We start from the raw sequence: 18,936 nt of genomic DNA, 5'->3' as shown, positions 1-18,936 counted from the left end.
GATATTTTGTTATTTATCTGCTCTTCGAAACGTTTCCTTACTGTTTCTGTCTCTCTCGGCCAGGTATATGAGGAGGGTGTGAAGCGCGGCCTGCTACTCAGCGTCCTGCAGCGGTCTCTGATCAACGTGGACCGTCTGACCGGGAGGCCGTACTGGACGCCGGAGCAGGCGGGCAGTCAGGCACTCATCAGGTCAGTAGAGCGGGGACCAATGACCTGACCTAGCCTAAGCTAGCCTTACGTGGACGCCGGAGCAGACGGGCAGTCAGGCCCTCATCAGGTCAGTGGGACAGGGACCTGTAAGATAGCGGGAGTCAGTGGATTGTCTGACTGGGCAGCTCTGCTGGACCCCGGAACAGACGGGGAGAGAGACTTGGGTCAGTCATAGGACCTCCAGTCTCCAGCAAACTGGGATAGGCACTTGTCAGGTCAGTATAAGAGGGACCTCCAAACCGGAACAGACGGGCAGTCGGGCATTGATGATCAGGTCACTCTTGGGGACAGGGATCAATGACCTTACTAGTTCGAGCAGATTGGCAGTCAGACCCTCTGTCACTGGAACAGGGGCTTCCTGTCCAGAGCGGACGGGCAGTCCGACATTCATCGGGTCATTCAGTGCCCAGTGGGACAGGGAGACCCAGTGCGAACCAGACAGGCAGTCAGACCCCCATTTGGTCAGGTCAGGTAAGACAGTGCGAAACACGCGGACAGTTGGACCTTCTCTCAGCTACGCACAAGGCCGGTTGTTTGAACAGTGTGTAGGTGGCGCTGGTGCGCGCCCGAGTGTCCGAATAGGGTCCGGTGCTCCGGCCGAGCGAACCGTCGTACATTCGGCTCGCTATGTTCCTGGGTAAATAATCCGCTGTGATGTGCAAAACTAGTAGTACTTACCTAAGGCAAGCCTTTCCTCCGTGCTGAAATATAAGCCGAGCTGGGCCTGGTGAACCGGATCGGGCTTGGTACGCTTTTTGCCCCAGCCAGAACTCCGTAAGCCTCGTTAATGGAAAGCTCGCCGTCACTAAGGACGGGTCGCTCCAAAGCTGAGCTGCTTTCCGGTAGCAGTGACCGGTGACAGATAAATGCCACTTCAGATTATACCCGCCGCGGCACTGGTGGTATTTAGCCCGTGCCCCGGGAGCGACAAGCGAATGACCGACGAAGATGGGTGAAGCGAAGACCGGTTGCATTGTGGTCTGGTCTAACGCTGCAATAAATGGGGTTCATTGTGCCTTTCCATGGCATTTAGTTTACTTCCACATGAGCCAAAACATTGACTCATTGACTGCAGTCATTAGTTCCTTTTCGTTTTCTCTTGAATTCATTGGCTGGCTATCACTGTGAAGTTTGATATCTTGATAACGATCGCTTCAAACGGTAAAAACCGGATCCTGCCGCGCTCCATTCCAAATGTCTCTACTCTGTGGAAAGTGAAAAAGAGACAATGTTGGTATTTGATAAAAATCGGAAGGCTCGTGGAGACTGTAGTATCATTTATCATCATCGGCTCTGAAGGCGGCCGGTCGCCCGTGGCTGCGGGAGCTAGCATTGCTCTGTCCGCGCGCAATACAGGGCCCGCTCTCCGGAGGAAACACGCCCGGTTGACTGACACAAGTCACTTTCACGCCGCTCTTTTTCAATCTGCTGCCTGCGGTGAGTGGATTACGCGTGATGGGATAATCATATGAGCTAACTGGTAAACCGATTGAGAACTATTAGCGATTTCGGTGATTTTCTATGCACATCTGAACTGGCACGTTTTAGCTCTCCCGGGCTGGTCCGGCCGCCCGGGTCAGTGGTCTCCTCGTCACATGTCACGACTATAACGAATCCTGACGCCCCGTGACATATCGTGACTCTCCGTGACTCTCCGTGACACCTCCTAACGTCCGTGGCGCTGGGACGGCGGGCCTCCAGCTCCGGCGGCGACCGTGGCCATGACAGGGCTGCGTTACATAACTGCGGCGGTCCCACGGTTCCGCGTGACCTTGTCACCGCCGTGCCGGTCACACCCCGCCCTGTGCGTCGATCGGTCCGCCGGCGACACCCCCCACCCCCCCCCCCCCCCTGAGGTGGGGTTGAGTCTTAGAGTGGTCTACCGGAAACGATTCGGCACGCCGCTGAATTTAGTGATCTGTTTTCGGGGTTTGCCTCGGCTGACCGAATGATCGTGGTCTGGTCGGCGGTTGATGAGCTATGTGGATTACGCTGTGCGGCCGGCCTCGTTTTGATGGGTTTTGTCGAGCACTCAGACGCCCGGCCAAGTCTCGTTTCGATGAGCTACTGGCGGGCGGCAGGCTGGGTCACAAGACCGTCCTGGTCACGACCCAAGTCCGACCTGATTAGGGCTGACCCGGCGCCGGTTAACCCGCGCCCAGATGGGGTCTGCCGAGCAACGCGGTCTGATGGGGGGGCCATTTTGGCCCCCCCCCCTCAGATCTCGAGAACCACGCAACATAGCGACAAGCGGTAAACGGTGTTGGATAGCCCCAGCGGGGAACTACCTTGTGACCCAATTTCATTGACCTCGGTCAAACCGATGACGTCACAGGTCAGGTCAAAGGTCGAATTTTCACCGTTTACAGGCATTTCAAGAAATGCGTTGTAAAATCGAGTAAAATGCATTTCATTGAAAATCATTGATGGAGAAATGTTCTTCAAACACATATTTTGCTATTTGAGGTCACTGATACCAGGTCAGGTCACAAAGGTCAGGTCACTGGGGGGTCACAATATGAAAGTGTCGTGTGATACATGTTTTATGGTCCATTTTACATGACAAATGCGAGTATGTGGGTCAGACAGACTTTAGGGCCAGCCTAGGTCACGTTTTGGTCAAGGTCAGGTCAAGGTCAGGTCAAGGTCAGGTCAAATTAGGTCAAATTTCAAAGTTGATATTTTTGCATAAAATGGGTATCGATTCGATGCAGCTCGTCACGGGGAGTTCAATGGTGGTCTCCGTTTTGCGCTACGAGGTCTAGAATTGCTAAAAATTGAGTTCAAAAATTTGACGTCATCAATTTTTAACAGTTTTTTCGCTATAACTTGGCCAAAAAAAGAGGTAGCGATCTAAAATTTGGTATGTATATCGAAGAGCGCAGGGACTATCACATATATTCCGGTTTTTTCGAAATTCGAAATTTTTTGGAAATTTTTTGAGTTTTTCTAAAAAAATCAATTTTTTTGATTTTTGGGGGTCAAAATCCCAAAATTTCGAAAATCCGAGATAGCAGTTTTGTAGCACCGACTTTTCTCTACACAACCACATAAAGAACTTTAAAATTGCTTGTTAACTGTAGAATTGGTGAGCGTTTCAAGATGTCATGTTTTTTGCTCATTTTTGCTCGAACATGACCTCAGTTTGACCTCAATAACTCCTGACCTGAGGTGACCTGTGACTTGAAATTTTGTGTGAAGGTGTCAAATTGATGCCCGGTAAGGTACCCAAAATTTGGCGGCGCTGCGCGCCGCCGTTTTCTCGCTATTCAAGAAAAACCACAGGGGGGGGCCAAAATGGCCCCCCCCCCATCAGGGCGCGGGTTAATAAAAGCACGGCGCTGCGCTCAGTGAGCGTCGTAAACAGAACAAACTGGCCGATTATACAGGAATAACGCAGACACGAGTCTCGTTCTGGGTCGAGCGGCGTCGGACGACCTTGGCAGCGGCTGCACTGTCTGCGGCCGGACAGAACGCCGTGTGTACGCGGATGTGGCCACCTGCGGGGGCGTGTTGGAGATAGCATTGTTCCAAGGTGTTGGGCGGGGAGTGTGCAGTGGTTGTCATGATGTCATGCAGCTTCCGGGACAGTAAGGCGGAGATTATCACAAGTTTTGACAGCCTCAGCAGCGATAATTAAGTGCTAACGTATTGTCCCGTCTGGCGGTGGCAGCCGAGCGGCTCGGTACCTCAGAGCTGCCCTCACACCTCAATGTGGCCCTCACACTACCCTCTCCGACCCCAGGAGGGTCAGTGGCCCTGTCGACTCCACCTTCCGACCTTAGAGGGGACTCTGGGGAAGGCAGTCAGTCAGGGTTCACCGCTTCGGCCAACGTTCGTGACTACCGGGCGTGGTGGGTGGAGTCAGGGGGCTGTTCTCTTCCCTTCCCCCCTCTGGGCGTGCTGCCTGTCACGGATGGTTCCGTACAAGGTGGTCAGGTCTGAGCTGTCTTAGATGGAGCGTGGAGCATCTGTGGACTTTGCACAGAGAGCCAGCTGTTGGAACTTGGAAGGACAGCCGGTCTGTGCGACCCTGACCTGACCTGACCCGGGCCAGCTGTTCCCCTCACACACGTGGACATGTGACGGACCGCCGCCGTCCAGGGAGATGGTATCTCTCCGTGGCGGGGACACGCGGCGGCTGTGGTGGTCGCGTCTGTCTAGCCGTATTTGTGTCGCTCAGATAGGCGTCATGTATTCCCGGGCTCGTATCGCTCCGATGGGTGTCATGATAGCACGGGAGGGGTGCTGTGTGTTCCGCCGAGGTCACCCGCCGACCCAGAATTCGGGGTCGGTCGTTCGGTCATGTTGGTTGGCTTTGAGAACGTTTTGCTGTAATCCATGATAAGAGTTTGCCATTGAGCTCAGCTGATCCAATCTAACCGATTGTGTTAACTTGAATGCTGTAACCACAGAAACTTCGGCGACAGGATATGGTAGAACTTAAACCAGTTATCAATTAGTTTTAGTGCGGTATTTGTCACTAGCTTAAAATTGCATTCAGCATACGAGGTCAGACAACCACTCGTGAGGAAACATCGGCTGGTGCTGCAGCGAAGCACTATCGCCGCGATATGATGCGCTGCTACCATATATGGATCAAAGCCGGGGACGCGAGCTCGGTAACCTTCCTATCACGGCTGTAATATGACCGTCACGGTACGGCCGGATGAAATAAGCTCATTTTCTATAGGCGCTGAGAGCCACGGAGCTGCTTTGGACACGACGGCGTGTTGACTCTTTGGGTGCGGTGTGACCTGACACCACTTAACCCACTGCCCTCGGCCCTCATGACCTGATCGGTGAACAGAAGACCTCCGAGGCGCCCACTGCAGCGGCCCATGCCGTCATGCAGATCTCAATTACGCCTAGGCTGGCCTCGGACGGACAGCGACGATCGCTGAGGGCTGGTATCTCCTGATCGCGACCAGTGATCGATCAGTTTGTACTGCCGCGCTGTTGAGTCCTCCAGAACGCAGCGCAGCGATGCTGCGGAATAGGGAAACTGTTAGGGCTCGCTGGCATAACCTGATCTTGGCACCTCCTTGGGAGGCAGCGAGGCAAACTTTCGTTATGGACATCAGCGGAACTATGTCCGTCATCTCTTCCCTCAGTTCTTAATTCCACCGCTCGTGAAGTGACCATGGACATGCCCGGCCGTTTGGTCCCGCCTCTGGACGGTCCCCACTCCGGTGGTCCGCGCGGTCCCGGACCGGCCTCACCGGACCGCCGGCCCTTGGCTCCGTGACCGAAGAGGCGGCGGGGAGATGGCCGTGGCGGCGATACGATCGCACTCGGCGGCCAGAATGTGGTCACAAGGCCAGCCGCCGCCGGTGGGATGGCTCCGCGCCTCGTTCGCACCGTGCGGTAGTAGTAAAACCGAGTCAGCCACTTCCGCCGCACCTGCGCCGGGCTGGGCGCCGCCGTAATCCGAACTGGAGCTGGCGGACGAGCATAACATCGTGACGAAGGAGTGCGCGGGTCTGGTGGGTGGGCCTGATCGGAACGCCGAGGTTAGAAGGACCGGACGCCATACCGACAGGCCTACGGAGTCGCACCTTTCCTGAGACCAACAGATGTCTTTCGGAGAGGATTGACCAGCTGGTGCCGTCGGATACCAGTGTGACAGTGGGTCGCAGGTGGTCCCAATATTTTCCTCAGCCGTCTGGCGCCGTTCGAGAGTGGGAGCTCTGTGAATTCACACCTGCCGCCGCCCTGCCTCAGCCTCGAGCCTGGCCTTCGTCGAAGGATCAAAGTACCACCGGCACCAACACTAACACGGACACAGCCCTGGTGCTGTCGTGGCGAAGCAGGTAGCTAGCTGCACCATTGCAGACCTCGTCGCCAATGCGCTCTGAAAAAGGTGAAAGCGTTGTCATTGCTGATGTGGTTTTCGGACATATAATTTGATTCATATGAATGATCATGAATCAGTAGGCTAAGTGCATATTCTTGCTTGATTTCCTATCTCACGACGACCGTGTTCATGTTGTCTCAGCTGCAGATATGTACAGGGTGTCCCGAAAGTTTTGCAACATCCTTAACGTTGTAAATCAAACACTTCAGAGTTGTCCTTTCCGCTTTATTTAACAACCAACATAGTCACCGCGAAGCCGGGCACACTTCTGGACACGTGATGGCATGCTGGCCACCAGGCGGCGCAGTGTGTCCGCGGAGATGTCTCTCCAGGCCTTCTTCAGCCGGCGCTCGAGCTGACCCAGGTTGGTGGCGGGCTCCTGCTGGTCGAGGCTCTCCTTCATGATTGCCCACACATTCTCTATCGGGTTTAGGTCGGGGGAGTTGCCAGGCCACTCCCCTTTACCCCAAAACCCTGGGAGGTGTTCCGCACACCATTCTTGTGTCCGCTTTGCGGTGTGTGCTGGTGCGCCATCTTGCATAAAAATTCCTTCTGACCTCCGGTCGACGATTTTCTTCTCCGTGACACCGCCATTGCTGCTCTTACGGTTGACCGCCGGCAGAAGTGAGCCCTCCAGAATCTCGGACACGTAGTTTGCGGTGTTGACAGTCTGGTTTTTTGGCACCACGTGAAGTTCAGTCAGGCCCTGTGCGGTCATTCCGCCCCACACCATGAGTTTCGCGGGGTGCTTGATGGTTTCAACCGGGGGCACTTCGTCGCGAGATTTCGCCCAGACTCGATCGTTTTGCCGATTTGGCGTGTGCTGGATTTCGAAGATGGACTCGTCGGACCAGATGACGTTCTTGAACTCATCGAAGCCCCAATTTTTTACCCTCTTGCAAAATTCCAATCTTGCAAGCTTCTGTTTTCTTGTCATTTTCGGCTGTTTTGATCTTTTGTACGACCGGAAATGCTTCGACTGGGTCATGAACCGATGGACACTCGACTTTGACACCGGGTAACCCTTTCGCGTCAGCCGCGTGGCCAATTTCCTGACGCTTTGGCCACGCTTGCCAGCAGCTTTGGCACAGACGATTCTGGCGACGTTGGACACGGCACGCGGCCGGCCTGAACGTTTCTTGTCGGCTAACGGTTTGCCGTCGCGAAAACGTTTCCACCACCGGTAGACAGTGGTCCGATCGACGCCCAGCTTCTCTGCGACAACCCCCTGCGCCACGCCACCTTCCAGCAACCCGATCGCGCGGGAGCGCACCGCCTCTCTGCGCGTTACCCGTCCGGCCACCTTCATGTCTGCGACTGACCTAAGGTCAGACGGCGGCCGCCCCAGACGGGTCAGCCGTGCCCCGCGGCAATAACCGCCGCTGGGTCGGGTGGGCAGTCGCGCCGTCTACCTGGGACAAGCGGAAGGTTGCCAGTGGAACGTTGATATTAGCGGTAGAGACAAAACATATGGGAAAACGGATGTTGCAAAACTTTCGGGACACCCTGTATGTCACGGTGTTCTGGACCAGGCCTAGACTGCGTTTAGCAGAGGATCACGGTCCATGGAGGTGGTGCGTGTGGCGTTTGAACATCTTTCCACCCTTCTGACTGACGTGAGCTGACAGCCAGCCAGCACTGAACAGCAAGGAATGTATCGCGTCACTGAGGTGACTTTGAACTGTTACACGTATCTGAGTCCGAGATTGTGACCCGACATTGACATGATTGGACCAGAGCCCGACAGCTGGAACGAAACGAGATTAATGGCACGATGTGAGAAGTTGTTGTCTCGACCGTTCACAAGATACTGGTTCAAGGTTGGGCTATGTCAAGCTGAGGGCAGGTAAAATTAAAGAAATGCCGTTACTTTAGTGGCCATTTATTACTGAGCCATTCTTTGTCCTTTTTCAAGGTCGCCCTGGATTGTGATCAGCGGGCGCCGGGCGGGTATGCGCACAGTGGGCGGTCTCTGCGCACGCCGCTACATACCCCTGCCGAGCTGTTATCAGTGCGTCGCCCCCGCCAAGGACCGGCCTAGCGTCCGTCTCCACTATAAAATGCTTCAGCCTCGGCTGTGGATTCCCTGACACGCTGCAGTCAAGGTTACACCAGCTCGTATGCTGCGAATGCCGCTGTTTTTTCGGTGCTCTGCTGCGATTTTCTCTATTGTTTTGAATAGAAGCTCTGCAGTGCTGTATTCTCATTCCGCTGAATTGAATCCCCTGCAAGGGCACTTGGCCTGGGAGCTACCGGATAAGTCTGCTCTCCACCAACTTGATCCCTGGATAATACGGCAAAAAAAGTCCGTGCAGTTAACCATCTCCAGCGGCCGTCTCCAAGCCCTCGTGGGAGCGGGGAGGGGCGGGCCGGGGGAGGTATGACTCCGGGAACGGTCCGGGGATGGCCGCTCTCACGGTGGCAGTGACCGCGGCTCGATGGAGCCATAGGTCCGCCATAGGTCCGGCACTGAGGAGCGGACCTATGGCTGTGGTGCGGACCTGTCTAACGCCGCCTGGCTCTGCGGCCGGTCCGGAGGAGGCTGCGTGCCCCGCGCCGATCCGTTCCCTTCCAGATTCCCCGTCCCCGGTCGACCTCCAGCGGCCGGACGGCGGACCGTTTGCCCGACGACCTACCGGTTCGCCACGGCGATGAACCAGTCAGCCTTCGGTCGACCTCAGGGGTCCGTGTGCCCTGTGCTGGCCCCGCCCTGCCCTGTTCTATGTTCGTCGGACCCGGCGACTGCCCGACTCCGCCGGCAGCGGCGGCGGACTCAGACTGGTCTGGCCGCGCCTGCGCCGCCGGCTGTTCCGCACTACACTGCCGGCCACTCAGGGTCGAACAGGGCGGGGTTCATGAGAGAGGGAGAGAGGAGGGAGGGAGGACAGAGACAAGGAGATAAGGAGAGAGCCGCGCACGGCGGGTGCGGCGCGGCCTGGAAGAATAAAAGAATCAAGCGCTAAAACATGGACTTTACCGTTTCGAAGCTTCCCATTTGGTGGGCAACGCCAGACCATTTCATTCAAAGATGGTGACCACTCTCTTGATTCCCGCTTCCGGACGATTGGTTTGATCATAATTCATAAGTACCTATCTATACACTAAACAGCACTGGGACAAGTTAATTCGCTTAGTGTCGGGTCACAGCCACCCCATCACGAACTCCGCTCGCATGGCTGCTGGAGAGCCCGCCTGGCAGCCGCTGAGCTCTGGCCCTGTCCCCCGCTTGTGACCGGAGTTAAGCGGCGTTGTCCCGTCGTGCTCTGCGTCGGTCTATTGTCCGGTGCTGTCCGGACGGGCACGGTCCCTACCCGTTCCACCCTGGCGACCCTCTGTGAGACCGCGGTCACGACCAGAGCTCACGAATCAAAACTGCAAACGGCCGCGTGGCAGACCCACGCTCTGAAGGAATGCGCTCATGTCACGCCGCCTCAACAAAGAGGTCTGATAAGGGCACGGTTCTAGGAGCGGCTGTCAGAGGGTTAATCGGCGCTGGTGTCATGTGCATTTTCCACAAGATGCTGTTTTCAAACTCATCGCCATACGCCGATGCTGTTCGTCAGTCTTTTTCAGATCGACAGAAGTCATTGCCAGATTGACAGAAGTCATACCATGGCCTTCATGGTCCGGTAGTCTCCGTCACATACACGTTACCTTTTGCACGTTTTGATGGTCATGGAGTCGCCAGTGACCGAGTGACCGAGACTGGTCACCGAGTCCGAACCCCTGGCAGCATCTCTGCCAATGATCCGCCTCAGGACCGGCGAATCGGTCCGAAAGCCGGCCCTCGGTGCTCACGGGGCTTAATGACATGTTATTGGGTTAAGGACCCGAGACCAATGTCGAATCACGTTTTATGGCGTGTTTATTGTGCTGCCGCGGCTGTTGCGTCGGATTGATTCGTTCCGTCATTGGTGCTGGGTCGTGTTCAGTGAACCCTGCGAGATGTTTGTCCTCGCCTGTCGAGACACCGCTGGCCTGCCATCCGCCGCTGTGTCCGGTGGGGCCTTTTTTACCAGTTTTTACCGGCACATATTGGCGCTCAGCCGCCGTCGGCCAGTAATGGCCGGATGCCTCCGCTGCCGCCGGCCCACGTGAGGCAGGTCAGTATTGGCTGGCACGCAGACGGCACGCTACTCCTGCGGCCGTGTGCGCCAGACAAGCGGAGGAGTCTGCTCCGACGGCCGTCTCAGGGCCGTGGCGGTGGATGCCTCCCCACGGACGGACGAACGGACGGACGGACCACACGCGTGACCTTCCCTTCCTGTGCGTGTCGTCTACGTGCGTGTAGAAGATGCGTGCATAAAGTGCGATGTAGCGTGCGATAGTCGTCGCCGTGGAGGTGCCTGTGCCGGTGTCCCGGGTGGCGTCACGTCAGGTCCTGCCGGTCAGCCGGTCCGCCGGCCGGCCCTCGGCGGACCGCCAGCCGACCCTGAGCCAGTTGGACCGCCGCCGCCGCCGCCCCACCCCGGGCGCCAGCTGGCCCATTGACCTACAAGGCTGCCTCCGCTGCGCGCCGGGGCTCCCACTGGCACGGACCTGCCCCTGACGCAACTCAGGCGGCCCTGATGGATTGTCATGGGTATCCTGGCCGCGCAGCAGTCAGAGTCGCATCAGAGCGCACATTCGCGCGGCTTGTTTTTGAGGTAGATATTCCAACGCGCAGTTTTTTCCTATGCATAGTTCAATTTCTCATGTCATGAGTCAACAATGAATGGTTGCGTGCTGAATTGCATCCATGGAGGCACGCAAGTCCCGGCTGCCGGAATGTGTCGGTCGGCGGCGGCGGCTATGTTCAGCGCTGACTTAGCCTTCCGACCTGACTTGCTACAGGCTAGATGACCTTGACCATCCGGCTGACCTACTATGCTTGTTAGATCGCAACATGGCCGCTCACTGTTTCGTGCTGTGACTCAGCGTCATTTTGTTGTATTATATCCGCTTTTCATGCTGCACTATGAGAGTATTTACTTGCTATTGTGGTTTGTTTTTCATGAAGAGCGCAGCAAAACACGGGATAAATCATTGAAATGGCCATGCTTATGCATTATGAATGCTGGCCGCAGTATGAGTTACTGCGTCCGGTGCGGTGATTTATGTCGTTCTCCGTGCCGTGCCATTGGGAGGCAGGGAGGAGGGAGAGGCGTGGTATGGGAGGTGGTAACTCAGCCGGGCGCCGTGCCGGCCTTGGACAGTACGCGGCCTCACCGGACCACCGCACACATCTGGGGGGTGGTGCGGTACGGGCAGCCACAATAGCAGCTAAACAGACAAATGTCGGGTGGTACGGTACGAGCAGCCACAATAGCAGCTAAATAACCAACTGTTGGGAATGACTGAAACCGTCACACAGTTGGCCAAATCGCTCCAGCTGTGCGTCATTTGTTTGCCCCGATATTTTTTTTGCGCTTTAGGTATTTAGCGTCACCTTCCTAATTGTTTCGCTTTTTTTCCTTATTACGTCATTTTCTTCAGCTCTGACGCTCTTCTGGTCTCAGTGAAGCCACCGCTGGAACTGCTTAGTTTTTATCTGCTCTGGGGATCGCCGCACTGGTGTCTGGGTAGTGGGGACCGTGCCGCAACTCCCTCCCCGCTCACCACCCTCCCCGCCTCTCCCCACAGCGAGCTGGAGGCCCAGTTCCCCACCATCCGCGGGGAGATGCTGGCGCTGCTCGACTCCGAGCGGCCTGAGGACGGCTTCCAGCCGGAGCAGGAGCAGCTCAGCAAAGAGGGCGACTGGAAACAGTACACCATGTACCGGCGCGGCCGGAAGAACCAGTACGCCTGCGTCAAGACGCCACGCACGTGCGAGATCATCGACAAGTTCCCCGAGGCCGCAGGTACGGGCGTGGAGGGCTGTGTGGGGAGGGGAGGATGGAGTCGATACAGGGCTGCTTGTGTTTGGGGGGGGGAGGCCGGAGGGGGGAGTGTGGAGTCGATACAGGGCTGTGCGGGGAGGGGTGGGTTGAGTCGATACAGGGCTGTGCGGGGAGGGGAGGGCGGAGCCGATACACAAAGTGGTCTGTTTTCGCCGTATGCCGGCCGCCCTCTCAGGGACACGCCGTGTCAGCGCGGTGCGTTACTACGCCCGCTGTGCACGCGTTCTGACGGCGCGGTATGTCAGCGTGGCGTGCCGGCGGCCCGTTTGGTCCGAGCGCGACTGTAATTACCGAAACCCGGCTGTTTCTCGGAATGGGCGACCTTCCGTTAGCGTCCTTGCTGTGTTCACTTTTACTGACCTTCTCGGTTGTTACTTCCCTGCGACTTAGCCGCGCTAATTGATCTATAGTTCGCCTCGATCTGTGTCCTGTTTGTTACTAACGATATCTGCGGCCTATCTGCGCTCCGGCTCCGCCCAGCGTGTGTCTCACGAAGGCTGTCGTTAACACGATATCCGCCGGCCACCGTGTCTGATACATCTGACACCCCGCTGCGTTCCGTCGACAGGCTGCCGGCGCGGCCAGGTCAAGTTCAGCATGCTGGCGCCGGGTACGACCGTGTGGCCGCACACGGGTCCGACCAACTGCCGTCTGCGGCTCCACCTGGGCATCAAAGTGCCGCCCGGCACCGGCATTCGTGTGGCCGGCGAGAAAAGGTACGCAGCCGCTGTCGGCCGCGGTCCGGGGTTTCCAGGACCGGGCCGTGGAGAGGGGGTGGGGTAGGTTAAATCTTGGGTAGGATAGCGTGCGAGCGGTGACCGTGCGCGCCGGACTGCGAGCAGGAGGGGACCGGCCGGCCTGCAGGCTGCACGGGCTGGTTTTTGTTTACCCACACTGCTGACCGCTACTGCTGTGAGATGTAGAGACGCGGATTATAGATGGTGCGGATTGGTGTAGTGTGCGCGGGCGGCATTTTTGCAGGTCAGCTCTGACGTGAGCTGAACGGGCCACTGCGGCCGTGATTCAGAGGACAAAATTGCGCTCCGTTTCGAGCTGGATATATGGTCAGACTCAGGAATGTTCCTGGCAGTCGCTCTGCACTGCCACCGTATCTCTCTGACGACGGTAGCCACGACAGCCCAACAGCGGGCTGGAATTCTGCTGTCGTGCGTTTTTAACAGCATACTTTCCGGCAAATGAATGAAAAACCTATTCAGCTCCCGATGGCGCTTTTGCAAAACCACCCCTGATGAGACCCTTTGATAGTCTGATACTGGAAACATCAATCAATCCCATCAAAAGATTGTCAGCACATCTGCGTAATTTTACTCTCCTCACGATGAGCAGTGAGAAGTCAGTGGCATTGGGTCGTTTGGGGCTGCACCCCGACCTTGGTTCGGGATTAGCCCTCGTGCGCCCCTTTCTCCTACCCTGAGAACAGTGGCCGGCGGTGCAGCCCGTCTCTGTGCAGGGCCTTGGTCCCGCTACCCGGGTTCCTCGGCCGTGTGACACTGACCAGGTGGTCTGCACTCTGCAGCTAATAGCTGCACAGGAACCCTGACCGCCCTGGCAACTAGGTAGCAATAGCATTATCTGCAGTCTTACGGTCCCAATGTCGTATCAACCTGTACCCTTGCCACTGAGTTACCGTCGTTTCTACCGTGTTCCAGGACCTGGGAAGAGGGCAAGGTGCTCATCATTGACGACAGTTTCGAACACGACGTCTGGAACGAGGGCACCGAGTCGCGGTTCGTGCTGATTGTCGACATCTGGCACCCGGAGCTGACCGAGGACGAGCGGCGCACGCTCACCTCCATCTGATCTCTCGGCGGCGGCGCCGACTCCCCAGCAGCTGCCGAGCGCGCCCGCCAGCCGAGGTCGGTGCGGAGAGACTGGACTGGCGCGCGGAGTGACGTGTGTTCGCCGGACGCTGCGCAGTGGCCGCTAAGGACCGATGTGTGACCTATTGTGATTGGATGCGGTGCTACTCTCAACTCAGCTGTGACCCCCCCCCCCCACCCCTCCCCTGTGGCGACCCCTGTGAGCCGGTGATGATCCCTGTGAACCGGTGTGACCGCCGGGCGCGGCGGACCTCTTGCCGGAGTGTTGTAGGTGTTGGATGCTGCCGGTTCGCCAGCCGCGGCAGCCGGCGATGCCTCACGGCTCACTCACTCACTATACAGATTACAGACCGACCTTTTATTATTCGATGACATGGACGAAATACAGGGTGCGCCGACTGAGGCGTCGACGCGACATAGCTTCTCTGGTGTGGCGGGCAGCGCGCGGTCATTGAATACTCTCTGGGTTCCTGCCGACACCCGGCCGCGATATGTGGCGTGTCGCCGCCGGCGTCCCCACCCCGCCCTCCCCGTCTCATCAGCACAACTTGAGCGACACTGGGGCGACCGACCGGCACCGCGGCCGGCCGGCGCCGTTCTCACCAAACGATCGGCGGCCCCCGCCCGTAACAGCACACCAACACACAGACACACACTCGCAGGCACGCGCTCGGTCGCATAGGCACAGCTCACTACCAACACGCTACGCTGCTGTAAATACTCGACACACGCGTCACTCGCTCGCCACCCGCTCGCTCGCCCTCAGCCCCTGGCACCGCGGACCTGGCTACTCAGTACCGCGGCCGGCGGTGGATGATCGGCCGCCACGGGCTCTGGCAGCACGGCTGCCGGCCGTGGGGCCGTGAGCGACCGTAACCCCGCGGTCGGCCGTGAGGCTGCGGCGGGGGACCGTACTCCTGAGAGGGAGGAGGGCCGTACTCCTGGGACGGAGGAGGGCCGTACGACTCCTGGGGCTGGGGCGCTCCGTAAGACTCCTGGAGCTTGGCGGGCGCGCCGTAGGACTCCTGGGGTTTGGGGACTCCGTACTCCTGCTTGGGCGGGGGTCCGTACTCCTGTTTGGGAGGTGTGTACACCTGCTTGGGTACACCGTACTCCTGCTTAGGCGGAGGTCCGTACTCCTGCTTGGGAGGAGGACCGTACTCCTGTTTCGGAGGTGTATACTCCTGCTTAGGCGGGGGTCCATACTCCTGCTTGGGAGGAGGTCCGTACTCCTGCTTGGGCGGCGGTCCGTAGCTCTGTTGCGGCTGGGGCGCGCCATACTCCGCGGACGGCCGCGACTCGCCGAAGCTCTGTCCGTGCACGAGGCTGTGCGGGTCGGTTTTCGATGCGCCGTACTGCGGCGGGGTGGTCTGGTAGCCGTACTGCGGGCGTGGCACGTAGACGGGCGTCTGGTACGACTGCGGCCGGTGCGCCTTGCTCGGCGGTACGACGAACATCACCTGCTGCGGCGACTTGGTGTCATACACCTGCAAACGGAGACGGTCAGCTGGGGCTGGCGGAGGGCGGAGGTTTGGGAGGGCATGAGACTGACTGAGCACAGACAAACTGGCGAAGAGCTGACGAAACACGGCGGAGCGTAATAAACAGTTGGCTCAGTGGGACTGGTCAATGCAGCTGAAATGACACGTTTAAGACACAGTGGAAAACGAACAAGTTTAATAACACAAAAGTCGTTTACGATCACGTTCACTGCTCTTTATTCCGATGAGCGATGGGCGTACGCTTTACTTCGCGTCGTGCGTTCTGACAAGGTTTAGTTTAAAGCGAAGTTGGCGGCGATATCATTTAGCTTACCTGTGGCGTCGAAGAGCTGTGCAGATTCAGCGGTGGTTTACAGGAATTAGTAGACACTGGAAATCTTTTTAACGGGGGGTCACTGCGGCGTTTAGACGTTGAATTAACGGAGTCGGCTCTCACGAGAGCGTAATGCCTCGACAGCCCGTTTAAATGATTGGATTTATTTATGGCCGTTCAACAACGCACAGGGTAGTTGGAGTTTAGGCTTACCATGAAGACGAGTCACTTTATTTTGGCACGGAGTGCCTTTAAAGCAGACGGGAATCCCTTTTACCAACCGATTAACACGCGATTTACTGTCGTATTTATTTACACTATTCACAGATGGGCAAGAGAGAAACGCTTCAGCCACACGGTATTTGTTGTGCCCTGCATATCTCGCCCGTCCCGCTCGCCCCGGCGCCGTCTCTCCACTTCTCTCTGACTCTCTCACACACCTGCAGTAACAACGTGCGCCCGTGGCGACTGCGGACAGGGGTGGGACGCGGCGGGCCGGGGCCGCGCGGTGCGGCGGGCCCCGGCCGAGTCCGCGCCCGCTCCGCCGCGGCGCCGCCGCCCTCAGTTCGCCGTCCGACCCGACACATCGCACACGCACTCGCCCCTCCCCTCCCTCCCATCCCTCCCCCCCGTCCCTCGCGTCCCTCCCTCAGCGCGGCGCTGAGGGACCCGGAGTCCGGCCGGCGGCGGCGGCCGCTGACCGGTCATCGGTGGCTGAGAGCCCTCCCTGAGCGGGCGGACCGGCCGACCGCGGACCGCCGCCGCCGTCCGACTGCGCGCCGCCCGTCCGGGACACGGTGGCACAGGTCGACACTTGTCGGGTCGTGGATCCGTCCGTAGGTCGACCGAAGACGAAAGACGACTGTCTGTCCCCGGTTCCACACCCACCCACCCCAAACATCCGGAAATCCATACGTCCGTCATCGCTCCTCAACAATAAATTATCTCTGTACAGGGTGTTAGTTGGATTTGACACAAAAAGCTCTTCAACATTTTTGGTCTCCCGTCGTGTAGTTTCTCCTGACGATATTGCAACTACCCCCCCCCCCCCCTACCCCCTCAATCGGTCCAAATTTGCTGACATCCCTCCGGAAGTGTAATTTAGTCGGAGTCGGTCGTCCTCTCTCTCCCTGGCAGGTACAGCAGCTGAGCGCCGCCGCGGAGGCTGCGCGCGCGCCGTCCGGCCCGCTCACCAGCCGGGCCCTGTCGGAGGCCATGTGAGGCGCGCCGAGAGGCCGCTCAGGCCCGTCTGAAACACCGGCACACCGGCGGCGGCGCGTCACTGGCTGCCGTCAGGTCGCCCCCGTCCGTCTCTGGGTCCCGTCGCCCGCGCCCAACCGTCACCGCCCAGTTATCGAGGCAGCGCGTGTCTGTGTGTGTGCGTGCTTCTGTCAGTGTGTGTTTTGTGGGGCTGTGTGGAATAACAAATGCAGGAAGCGCTGAAAGTGCTGACTGTGGATTGAGTGTTGGTAACTGATTGAACGTAACATGGGCGGGCCAGAACACATTCAGTGAGGAGTACAAGCAAGAGATGTTGCTTCAAATGGCCGCAACGGTCAATTTCAACATACCGCGGCGTTGTACCTCAATCATTTCGCCGTACAAGGAAAGCTGGGTAGCCGAGGTTTTCGGATAGTTTCCTGCTACCATCTGGCATCCAGTTTACCGTGTACCATTAAAATGATTGATGGCCTTTTACTGTATTCTTAACAGGCGGGACATTGTCCTTCCTGGCCATTACAATGTAAAATCTAAGTAGCAACACCGAAATAACTACTTAGAGACTAACGGCATTCAACAGAGCTATGAGCGTTTGAAAATGACGTGCATCGGTGAAGTAAAGGCCATTATTCCATAGAAATGAAGTGGATGGATGAAAGATTTTGAATGAATTTACATCTACTCTGCTCTAGAAGGAATTTCGACTGCGGTTGTACGTGCCAGTGTCTCCGTGTCCTGTGTCTAATGTCTAGTAGAGGGCTGAGCAGCTTTAGGTCACACACCAGCATTTAAATAGTCGTTATTTACCCGTTCAGTGACGTTTGTAAATCGTCATGCGTACGTGCAGTTTAGGTAGCTCGGTCAGACAGACAGACAGACAGACAAACGGACAGACAGACAGCGGCAGACAGGTTTGTAAAAAAGGCGAGCGATCCCGAAACAGTTGCTTTAGAACCATGCATGGCTGCTCGGTTTAACACTGCGAAGGAGGGCGGCCGGCGGTGAAGTCGGCACAGGGAGCCACAGGAGACCGGTGGCGGGCGGCGTAGCCGGCGTGGCTGCTTAACCTACGGGTCCGATGGCGGGGCCGGGGCCATAGCCGGGCCCGCCCAGATCCTTCCACTTGCTGAGGTCGAGCTGAGGCAGCGCGGCGCACGGCGTGATCGGGTTGCTGGAACAGACACACACCGGGGAGGGTCACGGCCAGGTCACACGACGGCCACTGCGCACCGGCCGGGGCTCGGGTAGCATGGCCTACACTTCTTGGGCTGATCACCAACACAATCAACAAACAGAGGAATTAGACCTAGCCACCTCCACCGGAAGACAGTCGTTAGTGCGGTACTCACATTTCGTGGTCGGGCAGGACCATCACGTAGAGCTGGGCACGCTCAATGTGGTCGCCGTTGGCGCAGATCACGCTGCTCAGCTTGATCTTACGGATCTCATCGATTTGCTCTGCGGAAGTCGGGCAAAATGTCACTGATGTTCTACAGATTACGTGACTACGTCCCATTCCTGGCAGGGTTAGTTAATGTCATGAACCGGGAAGTGCTGGTTTGTGCCTAAATTGTCAAGATGCGGAAGGCCATTTGAGTTGCTATGAGCGCGTCAAGACGGTTCCGCGTCCCAGTCTCATCCCATCATCTCTGTGCAAGTTCTCACCGTGAGTGAAGGAGCTGGGGAAGCCCTGGTTCTCGAACCAGAAACGGTCGCCGAACTTGAGCACGCGGAACTGCTCGGCGATCAGGCAGGCCAGGGTCGGTCCCACCATCGAGCCCGGCAGAGGCTTCTCAGAGATACCGCCCGACCACAGGTCAATGTCGTCCGGGTGCCTGCGGGCAGGGGTCAGGTCAGCTCACCGCGGCTGTGGGAGCGGCTGGGAAAAGAGACGAGCGGCCATTGAATCGAGACCCTTGCCAGAAAAGTCATGTGCATAAGGAAATCCCATGCCCTGGCGACACTACAGAAGCCGCGTCTTGTCTGAGTGTGCGTACTATTCCCGTATCTGTCTGCAAACTCTGACGTTGCATTGTTTCAGAAGTTACTCAAGGTGAGCGGCTTTTTTTAGCGTCTGCGGCCGTTCCCGCGGAGATAACAGCTCTGTTATC

At 57.5% G+C, this 18,936-nt stretch overlaps 2 protein-coding genes across 14 annotated transcripts in view; one reads left to right on the top strand and one right to left on the bottom strand.

The window, feature by feature from the left end:
- LOC122394711 (aspartyl/asparaginyl beta-hydroxylase-like) overlaps nucleotides 1–14,208 on the top strand; it is a 35,224-nt gene extending 21,016 nt beyond the window's left edge. For all 12 annotated transcript variants that reach the window (XM_043391789.1, XM_043391785.1, XM_043391782.1 and 9 more), the window contains 4 exons: nucleotides 64–191; nucleotides 11,692–11,909; nucleotides 12,517–12,664; nucleotides 13,619–14,208. In XM_043391789.1, the coding sequence (XP_043247724.1) occupies nucleotides 64–191; nucleotides 11,692–11,909; nucleotides 12,517–12,664; nucleotides 13,619–13,769 (645 nt within the window). In that variant the 3' untranslated portion in view covers nucleotides 13,770–14,208. The remainder of the gene's footprint in view (nucleotides 1–63; nucleotides 192–11,691; nucleotides 11,910–12,516; nucleotides 12,665–13,618) is intronic.
- LOC122394713 (peroxidase-like) overlaps nucleotides 14,133–18,936 on the bottom strand; it is a 28,683-nt gene continuing 23,879 nt past the window's right edge. The window contains exons 14-17 of one of the 2 annotated variants that reach the window (XM_043391795.1): nucleotides 18,491–18,660; nucleotides 18,175–18,283; nucleotides 17,897–17,996; nucleotides 14,133–15,276 (exon numbers count right to left, since the gene is read on the bottom strand). In XM_043391795.1, the coding sequence (XP_043247730.1) occupies nucleotides 14,581–15,276; nucleotides 17,897–17,996; nucleotides 18,175–18,283; nucleotides 18,491–18,660 (1,075 nt within the window). In that variant the 3' untranslated portion in view covers nucleotides 14,133–14,580. Of the gene's footprint in view, nucleotides 15,277–16,268; nucleotides 16,854–17,896; nucleotides 17,997–18,174; nucleotides 18,284–18,490; nucleotides 18,661–18,936 lie in introns of those variants that run through there. The other variant, XM_043391796.1, reaches the window with a different exon arrangement.

The sequence above is a fragment of the Amphibalanus amphitrite genome, unplaced genomic scaffold (assembly GCF_019059575.1).
Source record: "Amphibalanus amphitrite isolate SeventyFive unplaced genomic scaffold, NRLGWU_Aamphi_draft 000607F_arrow, whole genome shotgun sequence".
NCBI lineage: Eukaryota > Metazoa > Arthropoda > Thecostraca > Balanomorpha > Balanidae > Amphibalanus > Amphibalanus amphitrite.
The sequence above is the reverse complement of the archived record's forward strand: the minus strand, read 5'-3'. Positions and strand labels throughout refer to the sequence as shown.